General features: G+C 39.6%; 1 protein-coding gene across 1 annotated transcript in view; it reads left to right on the top strand.

Annotated features, from left to right (window-relative positions):
• Nucleotides 1-11,121, top strand: part of LOC147386560 (phospholipid-transporting ATPase 1-like) — a 42,878-nt gene extending 31,757 nt beyond the window's left edge. Inside the window, 1 exon segment of the mRNA XM_086422657.1 lies at nt 10,626-11,121. Coding sequence (XP_086278783.1) covers nt 10,626-10,675 — 50 coding nt within the window. The 3' untranslated portion in view covers nt 10,676-11,121.
• Nucleotides 11,122-12,385: the final 1,264 nt, after the last annotated feature.

Genomic DNA, 12,385 nt, shown 5'->3' on the forward strand with positions numbered 1-12,385 from the left:
ATAAACAGTTAAATAATTTCAACCTATCATTTAAAGTAACATATGTATCTTTTAAATGAAAACATCTATCAATCATTACAAAATAAGAAAAAGATACATAATAAGAACACGGCGGTGTAATCGATAAGAGAGCAGAGGAACACGCCGATATAACCGCCTCGGCTATGGCAATACGATATTCCAAACTTAACCTCCGATGTGGAATCCCATCGTTATAATCTGATTTTGTGGCCGGTCTAGCATACCACGGTTGGATGACCATTTATCCGGCTCAGACTGGCCGTTGACCAAGAACCCAATACTGAGTTCAACTAACGGTGAGGTCGACCGTTTGACGACTACAGACTAAAAGTGATCACTAACTAGCCCAGGAGATCCCTCGCGTCGAAGCCTATCAAGAGGCAATGCATGTGAACCCCGCCTATCTCTACACTATACAGAGACCGCCTTTACACACAACGTTCCCCAGAAAATAAGTAGGAGAAATTCCCGGATTTCATAAGCTGTAATATGCTCTAAGGTATCCCATACTACCGAAGAGCATATGACATCTAGTGTTATCCTAGATTGACTCGCCGCTTCCGGATACACAGCAACGCGTCACTCTTTATGGGTTTTCTACAAACCTTTACTGGTAAACAAAATAATTTATTTTGTATATAATATATCATTTCTTTTTAATCGAAAATACAAACAAATTCTGGTAGTGCCTTCCAGTGACAGTTATCTGTCATTTCCATCCATCAACCATCTCATCCCTCTATCTATCTATCACGTTTTACGTGGCATGGCCACTACGTAGAACTGGAGGCACTGTCCCATCAATCAGTCGAGAACATACGTTCTCTCTATCCATCCATCAATTAAATCGATCAATCTATCATCTAATTTCTTACATATCTATTAAAGTAATTTTACTTTTAAAGTAATTCGAAATCCATAAAACATCAACCAATTCCATTCGATGGTTTTGGTTGAGTCTAGAGACTCGAAAACAAAGATAAAACCCTAAGACATAAAAGCTGAAAATCTATGAAAATTTAACTAAGTGTAAAAAAAATGATTTTTCAAAGTCGAAATTGAAAACGAACTATTTAGTTATATATTTAAGAACTTAAAGTAATACTTAATTGTTTTTAATGAAATAAATGTAGGAAATAGGTACACATACTATATAGAAGCAACACAAAACAAATTAGAACCAAACTCAACATTCGGATACTTTTCCGAATTGCTGATTTTTCGTTATTTTTCGTTGAAACTCAACCAAAATCGATTCAAATATTATACTAACTATAAAATGATTATATTACATCAAATGAACTAAAACCAATCATAAATAAACATGCAAACATGATTCAAATTGTTCAAATATGTATAAACTTAATGAAATAATCGATTTATCAACAATCATATGGATTTTCTATGAAATTATCGTATAACTAGAAGGTAGAAGGGAAGGCAACCTACATCAAGCTATTTTCAACAGTTGAACGGAGTTTAAAATCGCCTCCGGCCAATCTTCAAAATTTTCTTCCGGCGAAAATCAGATTTCTTTGCGTCCACGCGTAACCCTCAACGAGAGGAACAACTTTCCTTCTTGCGCCTAAGCTCGGATCGTTCTCGTTTAGTGTAGATCTGAGTTTCAAATATTGAAGGAAAAGAGTTGAGATTTGTTTGGAGAGAAGAATAAGAAAAATCTGATTTTTCTAATAGAATTTAGATATTTATATCACTTAAGTTGGGACATACTTGGCATTTTGAGAATTGTTTTTCCCGAATGCCGAATTGGACAAACTTATACTCTATTTTGGGTGATTTTTCGACACGAATCTAATAGTATGATCGGTTTCCTCAAATTACGTCTCTAAGGTGTCGTTTACCTATTGGGAAAATATCAAATGCGAAACTCGAGGATTTGATAACTTTTAAATCAATGTACGGATCTAAAATTCTTTCCTCGAGATACATTTTAGGATTTCAGGTCATTACACGGACCTACGTGGGTCTTCTTTGCCCTCGTTGGCAGAGTAAGAAGCTGGTCGGGGTCCTACTCTGTCATGAGTTTCAAGGATGTTTCAGTGGAATCCAACAGGGATTCAAGCCTACATGGGTCTTCTCTGCCTTCATTGGCAGAGCAAGAAGCTGGTCGAGGCTCAACTCTGGTTTGAGTAACAATAGCCTTGTGGATCCAGTCGAGATCTAGACCTACGTGGGTCTTCTCTACCCTAGTTGGCAGAGTAAGAAGTTGGTCGGGGTCCTACTCTACCATGAATTCACTAGCTGAAAAGTTAGCCGAATGATTGTAGCAGAGAATGTAAGCACAGTCAGAGCCTTTTTCAAGGACAGTGACTCAAATAGCCGTTTGCAGGGTTAGCTCAGTACGGACTGTTTTATGGTTGAGAATGTAAGCAGAGTCAGAGCCTTCTTCAAGGACAGTGACACAAATACCCGTTTGCAGGGCTAACTCAGTGTAGACTGTTTTATGGCTGAGAATGTAAGTGAAGTCAGAGCCTTCTTCAAGGATAGTGACACAAATACCCGTTTGCAGGGTTAGCTCAGTGTAGACTGTTTTATGGTTGAGAATGTAAGTAGAGTCAGAGCCTTCTTCAAGGACAGTGACACAAATACCTGTTTGCAGGGTTAGTACAATGCAGATTGTTTTATGGCTGAGAATGTAAGCAGAGTCAGAGCTTTCTTCAAGGACGGTGACTCAAATACCCGTTTGTAGGGTTAGCTTAGTGCATATTATTTTACAACTGAGAATGCAAGTAGAGTCAGAGCCTTCTTCAAGGACAGTGACTCAAATAGTCATTTGCAGGGTTAGCTCGATGCAGATTGTTTTATTGCTGAAAATATAAGGAGAGTTAGAGCCTTCTTCAAGGACAGTGGCTCAAAGAACCGTTTGCAATGTTAGCCTGGTAAAGGTACCACCAAAAGTAAAATTTACTTTAGGTAGAACTTGGGGGGAAGTAAAGTAGAAGAAAGTATGCTTGAGCAGTTTGCAGCTGAAGGGGCTGTTCGTTGAGTAAAGTATGCTTGAGCAGTTTTTAGCAGAATGTGTATGAGCAATTTACAGTAGCATGTGCTTAGTAGAGTATTGAGCAAAGTATGCTTGAGCAGTTTACAGTGTGCAGTTAGAGCAGGCTTAAGCAGTTTGCAACGTGCTTGGACTGAGTATTGAGCAAAGTATGCTTTAGTAGTTTGCAGTGTGCAATCAGAGCAGACTTGAGCAGTTTGCAGTGTGCTTGGACTGAGTGTTGAGCAAAGTATGCTTGAGTAATTTGTAGCAGAGTGAGTTGAGCAAAGTATGATTAATGCATGTTTAAACAGTTTTGCAATTGAATGGGCTAATTGTTAAGGCAAAACAGTAGTGAGTCCCTTAACAACTTAGTATATGTATGAATCGTTTCAACCAGCATTCATGTAAGCAGTATAGTCAGTAGAACAGAAGTGATAGGAGAGAAGACAAAGAGGAAATTGCAAATGTGATAGTAAGTCTAAATTTTTTTTCATTAATAGTTAAGAGAAAATGTAAAAAAGAGATCTCGAAAGACGGGATAGTACAGAGAGCACAAGTATAACAGTAGAGAACAAGTTATCACTCAGGGGAGGGACGTTGAATAGCCGAGGAAGAAGGCTGGGTAGTGGAAGCAGGAGTGTCAGCCTTGGAAGCAGGAACAGTAGAAGGGTCTATCTCAACAGTAGTACTCGAGGGATCAGCGGCTCCATCTTGGTCCACGTCAATGACCGGAATGGACAGGGGGTGGTTCGATTGGCTAAGCTGAAGAATCCATTGTTTGGGCAGGATTCAATTCTAAGGTAGCACTAGTTTCCATAAGATCCTAGGGATTCGATTGAGGAGGGCAATGGGATTCCCCTCCTCATCCAGCTAGAAAGGGTGAGCGTGCCTATAGTGTCCAGTCCAAGGAGCAACGTCTAGGTCCTCTTCGTCATCCCTATCCTCTTGTTAGACGTCTCCAAAGGTAGATTGGCCTTGGAGAATTGGGCCAGGTTAGCCTCCATCTCCTCTCTAGCCTCCTGGGAAAATTGGATAAAAGAGGCCAGCTCAGCCTGGAGCATGGTTATTTTCTCATCCTGCTCTCTAGCCAGGGCAGCTGCCCAATTGTTAGCCTCACTCTACTTCAGGAAGGCCACAGTTCCATAAAAGTGAGCCTACAAAGTAAGAAACAGTATGTTAGAGCACATATATCAGAAAGCAGTTGAGCAGGGCAGTTAGAGCAGTAGTTACCTCATGAAGGCCGTGGACAAAGCGACCGAAGCCCAAGTCAGCGTTAGCTTGGTCAGCAACGTCCCAGACCATAGGAGAAATGGACTGGGAGAGTAGGGAAGCAGCAGTTACAGGGTCCTAAATCCCGCAACCTTTACTGTGGATGTGGCAAGGGGATCGGAAGAGGTTGCCTTCGTTCCCATCCCGGAGATAGGCTCCGCGGCCCATCCAAGCAAAGACAGCCTCCTCCAAAGTGGTCTTGCGCAGCAGGGGGCCCTCATCCTCAGACCCCTCAGAAGGGGAAGGGTTCCTTAGACTCTTCTTGACCATCATGCGCCTTTTCTGCGGCCAAAGAGGAAAAACATGGTTGTCTTCCCTGGTGGTGGCAAAATTCTGCCCTGCTTCCGCCTGAATCTCCTCAGGAAGCTTTGCAGAAATAACAACGGAACTAGTAGTAGCACCAGTGGTAACCGTAGTAGAAGCAGAAGCAGAGACGGGAGCAAGGGCAGTAGGCTTCGCAGACGGCACAGCTAGTTGCTCAGCCTCTCTAGAAAGGCTGGTACTACGGGAGGCATGGCTTCTCTTTTTCCTCCGTCTCTTGGTTCGGACAGTGGGAGGTGCAGCTCTGGTGGTAGTGGAAAGAGGGAACTCCGAGAGGTCGATGTTTATGGCGTCGAAAGACCGGCAGAACCCTAGAAGAAAAATCGTGCCACTCCGAATTGATCAAACAATCTGAGCCTAGCATGCTGGAGGGAGGAGCTGGATGACTCGGATCCCTTCGTCGTGTAGCTGACGAAAGTGGATCAAGACCCTCCACGGTACGACCAGAAAGAGCTCGTCGTATAGGTAGCCAAGGGACGTCACTTAGAAGATCGTCCACCACCGTTCTCTCCTCAGCCTTGGTTCGGAGGTCCACTACCTCTGGTCTATGATCTTCGGATGCTCTACATAGTATCTTCTTAGCCTCCATAGCCACCAAAGCGGAAGATTCTGCACAAGAAGAAAAACAATTAAGAAACTAGTACAGAGCATGAAAAAGTAAAAGAACGGGCTTCATATAGTAGCCTAAAGGCAGCATTACCCTGAAAAGAGTGGGGGACTCTGAATCCCTAACGGGGAGTGCCAGGGGTAAATTCCCAATCCCCAGAAATATAGAGGGGGTCTCTATGCAACCCTTTATCAAAACTTGGGAGGGAAGGGGCTAGAGCCATTGTTATACTCTTAAAGGACATCGAGTAGAATCCCGGCCGATGGGGGATCACCTTCAGGTTGTATCGGGAAAGGAAGTCATTGGGGGTGACGATCATCTTCTCACAGCCTCCACCAGACGGTAGAAGTTCCCGGACATTTGACCAGGGACCCAGTTTATCTTACTCAGTACCTCTTTAAGAAAAGTAGAGAGAGGGAAACTAAGGCTGGCCTTGATTTGGCCGGCATAGACAAAGATTTCTCCCTGGCGGCAGTCGCCAGGGGCATCAGATTCACTGCCACCTTGAATATGCACCGAAGTAGGAATGTACAGGCTCCGTCGGAGTTGGGACGTAGTGATTACCATTGAACGGCCTAGTGCGAAAAAGAAAGGGAACAGAGAAAGAGAGGAAGAAATTACCTCAAAGCAAAGAGGCAACTGTAGCAGCAAAATAGAAAGAGAGAATGAGTCTTCGCAGGAAAGTACAGAGACGAATTTACTGAGTTTCAGCACGATAACAGACGAAGAATGCACTAAGTTCCCTATTTATAAGAAGAGGCAGAGGAGTACGTACGCTTGAGAGGATAGTTTGAGTCCAAGCCTAAGCGTCGCAAATTGGGGGTAGTACAAAAAGGCCGAAGGACACGTGGATGGATACAGATGAAGAGGAATCCATCTGAGCCGTTGGCAGAGATTCGAATCGATGTCGCATTGAATGCGTCGATTCGAAAGCAGCAGGTGCAATTATGAAAGGCCTAAGTAGCCAGTAGGAAAGCAGAATTGCGCCTTTAGGGTACTTATATGTTTTTCTAAAATCCTAGGACCAATCTCAGCTCTTTATACTAATCTATGGTCAAGATCAAAACATAACTTGACCAACAAATAAAGTATTTAATTAAAACTCTCTACAACCAAGAAAAATTAGTCATAGGCCTTAAAACTCTCATAATAATGAATAAACCCATATATAGAAAATAAATCACAAAATATGCCCTGTTGAAAATAATAAAATAAACAAGACCAATCCTAAAAATAAGGCCCAATGGACCTGCATGCTCCATAAAAACAACCCATTGTATCTTCCAATGTGGAATCTTAAATTTTTTGCAAATGGCGTCTTCTAACTCTAATGCCTCGGAAATTCTCAAACTATGTCATATATAGATCATCCATCCACAATGATCATAAAGGGACTCTCCTACTTTGATATACCCTATATGAGTAGTGTACTGATTTCCTCATCAACACTACAATCAATGGAAATATGGATTTAGGTCAAATTGAATGGAGAAACTCACTTCATCGGAGATCCTCGATTGGTTGATTGATTCACTGTTGTCGATGATTATCAAGGCTTCTCGATTTGATGTAAAGTCTTGGCCAGGAGAAAACATTCGGAGACAATCCTAAATGTTTCAAAAACATTCAATGTTTCATTTTGGTCTTGGCTATAACTGAGATGTTCCACTGAACCATATTCCTAAACGGAATGGAACTTTAAACCATAATTAAGATTGTTTTGTACCTAATGTAACCTAGGGCATGGTTGTGAAATAGCATGTGTTAGGCATGTTTGGATATGGAGTTACTAACGTTGATTGAAAATATGACTCAAGATAGTGGAATAAAACTTGTAACATAGAGAATGTGCAGGAGCCCAAAAGGAGATACTGGAAGACAACCACGACCTCTTAGATCCACCAAAAGGAGGATTTGAGGAAGATGAAGTGGATTTTGAAGAGGAAAGCCCGTTTCATGGTCATGTGCTTTGGAATGCAGTGGACAAGAAGGGTGGTTGGTGAAGGTACTTGATTTAAATGGTGGTGGCTGATTTTGATGGAAGGATGCATGAGAGAAGCCACTCTAGGATTTACTTGAGTGGAAACTCATGCTAGAAGATTGGAAGGTGTTATTCACAAATATGAAATTGAAAGGTTCTGCTTTACAATGGTGGAAACATTATAAAGAACAACGTAGTAGGCAAGGAAAGCAGAAAATCAGCAATTGGGAGCGCATGAAGATGAAATACTGCAATATCTTTCGGCTTATACCATGACACTACACGATACATTCCATGGGCTGTGACGACATGATGGATGTGCGAGAGTGCACAACTGAGTTTTATAATTTGTCTTTTTGTGTTGGGTTGAGTGAAACTGATGGGAAGTTGACTGAAATATCTATCTGCTTTGAGGATTTCAATTAGAGATGAGATGGGAATTGCTATAGTTGCCAACCTGGATGATGCTTACTAGTATGCTCTTCGAATGGAGGAACGTGTAGCTCGTCTTGGTCCATGATGAAATAGCATTGTCTGCATCATTGTAACAATAAACACTAGGAGTTCAGGTGTTGCTAGTGGTTTACAGTGTAATCAAACAGCTAACAAGAATAACTCTGTGCTGCATCTTCAATTAGACAAGGTTCTAGACAAGATGGAGGAATCAATAGGGCTGGAGGTGGAAGGAACCAGCAATGTCTGGGTTGAATATTCTGGCTGGTGGCAGTTCCTCATATGGGAACAATTGAAGTTGCCAGTGCAAGGTGAGAATCTGATGGCCCGAAGAGTGATGACTAGTGACTACACCTAAGGTTGAGGAAGTTGAAGATTGGAAGTGACATAATATTTTGCGCACAAGTGTCTCATGTGTAATGTTTTTTTTATATGGTGGCAGAGTGAATATATTGTCTAAGCATCCAACGAGGTAATGAAGTTTTCTTACATAATTTAGTTCACTACAGGTGATCAATATGTGGATGAGGTATGGTGTGGAGTCAGCACTAATGTATGCATGTCATATGCTTCTAGGAAGGCCTTGATTATACGATCATGACATGGCCCGTCTTACCAAAGACAATACATATATATTCCAGAAATATGGTAATAAGTTAACCTTGCATCCTATGAATGAAGAACTACCCAATTATTCTCAAGGATAACAATGTTACTAGTTTACTTATAGCTCGTCAATTTGATAATGCAAGTAAAGACACCATAATTGGAGATAACCATTATCCATTGAGATACACAGTTTTTTGAAAGAATTTGTTCATTTGGAAGTTACTTTTTAGTATTTTAGAAGGTTTCGAAGTTGTTATGAAGGAGTTATCTATATAAGGAGCTCCAATGAAAAAATTCAGTGAGTTTTTTTTTAGAAGATTGATTAATAAAAGAAAAAGAATAGACTTTTCTTCCCTTTGTTTGTTTGTTTGTTTGTTTTTTATTTATTTATTTATTTTTATCTTTTTGAGCATAAGAATCTGATATTGGTTCTTAATTTTAGTGTTTGCGATTGATTTCCATCAATCTCAAATCTAAATTGAAGTAATCTGTTTTGCTCGACATAGAGATACTCACAGTTTTTGGGATTTCACCATAGAACTTAATTTTTAACATAAACTCCGGGTTTGTGTGTTCTACCCTACATCACCCTATGTCTCCACTGTGAATTGTATCATGATGCCCAATTCATTGTGAATTGGCTTAAATCTGTCAATTTGTGAGTGAAATGGAACCTATAAGATTTGGAAGAAAATGAAATTACGATGTAGTAAAGAGTGTAATTAATCAGAAAACTTACCCTTTTGATGACAATTCAACAATTGGAAATCAAAATGGAGAATATTCCTTCAAATCCTCAAGCTTCACAATACACAATTCCAACAAAATTGCTAACTCCCCTCTGAGAGTTCTCAGAAATAAAAAAGTTACAGAAAAAAAAAGATTATGTTCTATGCTTACACCCCACCCCTATTTCTGGATTTCATAGGGGCGGGATACGGGGGGGACACTTATGATAGATATGTTTGGATCGGCTAAATCTTTAATAGAGCTACTTGAGGCGTGTCTACTAATCTCCTCATTCCAATACGACTGCCCAAGATGGTTGAATCAGACTTTTTCTCCACTGCACAACTGCTTGAGGTGACTGAGTTAAAATTTTCATTAAGTCATAACCGTTTCAAATGATTAAGTGAATTTACTTTTAATGTGCAATAACCCTAGGCGGTTTTGAGTAAACTTATATCTAAGTCTTAGCTGTTTGAAACGATTAACTAGTCATTTTCATGTACAAAAACTCGGAGCGGTCTCGAGTAAATTTTTCTCGAAGTATGATTGCCTGTGATGGTTGGTAACTAGCTTCTAGAACAACTTTAAAATTGTCTTTCAGAGAGCTTTTCTGCAAACCATTTCTCCCACGTAATAGCAGCGGCTATTACCAGATCAAGCTATGAGGTGAGGACGAGTGGAAAACGGCATTCAAGACACTAGATGGCTTATATGTGTGGCTAATGATGCCTTCTGACTTGTCCAATATCCCTAGTATATTTATGCGGGTCATGACTGGGCTGCTTTCCCTTTGCTTCAGTCTTGACTTCATTGGTGGTGTAGGTTTTTCTTTGGAGGTTTTTGCAGTTTGCAATTGGTTGGGGGGTATGGAAGTTGAAAAATAGAACGATTTTTTTATGAAAAAGATTCGGGTGTGAATGATGTGGTATTTTTTTTTTTTGGTGTAAAGCATTTAAAGAGTTTGGGGAATTATTTTTGTTCCCATTTCATGCATTGAAGTAAAGGGTTGAATTTATTTGGCCATCACATGGGAGTGCAGATGATAATGTGAATCGTGGTTGCTATTTTTCTTGTTTGATTTTATGTTCTTTTTGGGTATGGGCTAGATCTTGCTATTCTTTTTGTAATATTTGTTACAACCTGGGAAGATCTGCTATTTTGTCCGTACTTACTAATGTAGTAGGTTGGGTTGTTTGTTGGGAGGGATCTCTCCTGGTTGGTTCTTGCTATTGGGGTGTTCTTGGATAATTGCACATGCATTTTGAGATGGATTGCTAGGTATTTCACATTCAATGATCTGACCCAGTGGGACTCCCTGGATTTAAAATCAACTCACTTGCCAAACAAATTAACATGATGGAATGAATAGTGGGTTTGGATCAAAGGTGCCAACTTGCAAAGTTGGTAAAGTAAAATAAAATAAAAATGATGGCTTATTATGCTCCCTCCCTGGATGCGGAATGCAAATAATAGTGATGTCTTTTGCTCTTGTATTGTATTGTATCTACTAATGTGTTTGTGTGACATGTATAAACCCTGTAAGTTAGTCTTTTAATTGGCCACTGAGCTGATCTCTTATTGGTTTTCTCATTCATCAGATGAGTGACACAAGCTTACTGCAATGTATTGCATAGGGTCATTTGAGCATTTAGCAGAGACAGAGAGACAGAGAACAGCCAAGTAAAAGAGAAGCAAGTGGGGACTCAAATCAGACAATTTGGCTTTGGAAATGGGAGGGAGATAACTGAGATGATCTTGAGCTCTGCTTGGGTGTGATTGATAGAGGGTGTTACAGCTTCAATTTGGAGGTGGTGTCAGGTTGCCAAGTCTGGGTGGTAATATCAATTACCTGGGTTCAGCATCATTGATAAGAAAGAAAAGAAACCCAGATGGGGTCGGAGAAAATGGCTGACAAGTATACACAGTTTGTGAAATGAGCACCTGTGGAAAGTATCTTTTGCAAATCAAGAATGTTGACTTTGAATCACCATTTGATGTTCAGTTCCACAAATTTTTTATTTTTTTAATCTGGAATTGTTGTACTTTTAGATGAAATGATTCTGTTGGCTCCAGCACTTGACCGGATTGATTTGTGGTGGATCTATTATTACTGGGTGATTATGTGTACTAGTGTTTGCTTGTGCCCCTATCCTCTTTAGGGGTTAAGAAGGGTAAAAGAGAAAAAATAATTAATTTGAAAGGGTATTATTAAAAAATCATTGAGGTTAAAAGGGTAAAAAGGAAAAATAATTAATTTGAAAGGGTATTATTAAAAAGAGGGAGGGGGGAGGAAAGGAAAGATGATAAAAGTTGGAAGAGGTGAACAGAGAAGGCAATATACAGGGATCCACAAAGAAATGGATGAGAAATTTATCCCTATAAATATATAACAAATAAATGTCCTGCAACCTGCCCACCTATATTCGGGTCATTGGCGGCCGAGCTAGGAATCCATTTGTATCTTGGTCTTTTATATTTATCCCTTTTGACTTTATTCTTTTTCATCTTTTCTCCTCTCAACCTCAAAAAAAAAAAATAATAATAATAATAATAATAATAACAATACCTCTCCAACGCTATTTTTTGGCTTTTGCCCCTTTAATCGCCCAAAGAGGATGTATATGTCTTCGGCACAAATTAACTCTAGTCAATTAATGTTGAAGTAACCTTGGTGGGGGACACACAAGGGGCATCTTGACGTGGTAGCGTGCACATGCTCGTAGATGTATCTATAGACATGCGCATGCCATCATGTCAAGGTGTTCCTGCTGTGGTCACTCAAGTACAATTTATCATATAATAAAATACAATGGTGGGTTTTATCATTATTATAGTCATAGGGGATAATTGTTCCATCCAATTACAATGATCTATTTTATTGATTTTCTCTTCTCTTTCAATTTTATTATTTTTCCTCTCTTCCTCACTCTACCCTTTCCATTTTTTAATAATACCTTTCTAGCTGTACTATCAATCCTTTTTTAAATATGGGTCAGTATCTCTAAGATTTGTGTTATCAAGGTACTCATAAATCTCAATTATTGGATTTTGTGTTTAAAGGGTTGGGATTGTGATTTTTTCATGAGTCATTTTTAAGAGTCAATAGATCTCAATTTTTTTTTTTTTCCGGGTAAAACCTTTAAATATTTGATCCCATTTAATTGGGTAAAAAAGAAAATATAATAAAGTTAGAGGGCATTAAGTACCAAAGGCCATAAAGTGGGTTTCACAAATTATTGTTTGATGGGATGTTTATCCCCATGTCACTATAGCAAATATGAGATATTTGTCTCTCATAAAACTTTAACAATTGTTGACTTTAACAATTGTGTTTTATTATATAGATATACAAGTGAGCCTTACCATTGTATTTTATTATACAAATGGGTGAAGG

The sequence above is a fragment of the Akebia trifoliata genome, chromosome 14 (assembly GCF_017979445.1).
Source record: "Akebia trifoliata isolate Shusen 1 chromosome 14, ASM1797944v1, whole genome shotgun sequence".
Lineage (NCBI taxonomy): Eukaryota > Viridiplantae > Streptophyta > Magnoliopsida > Ranunculales > Lardizabalaceae > Akebia > Akebia trifoliata.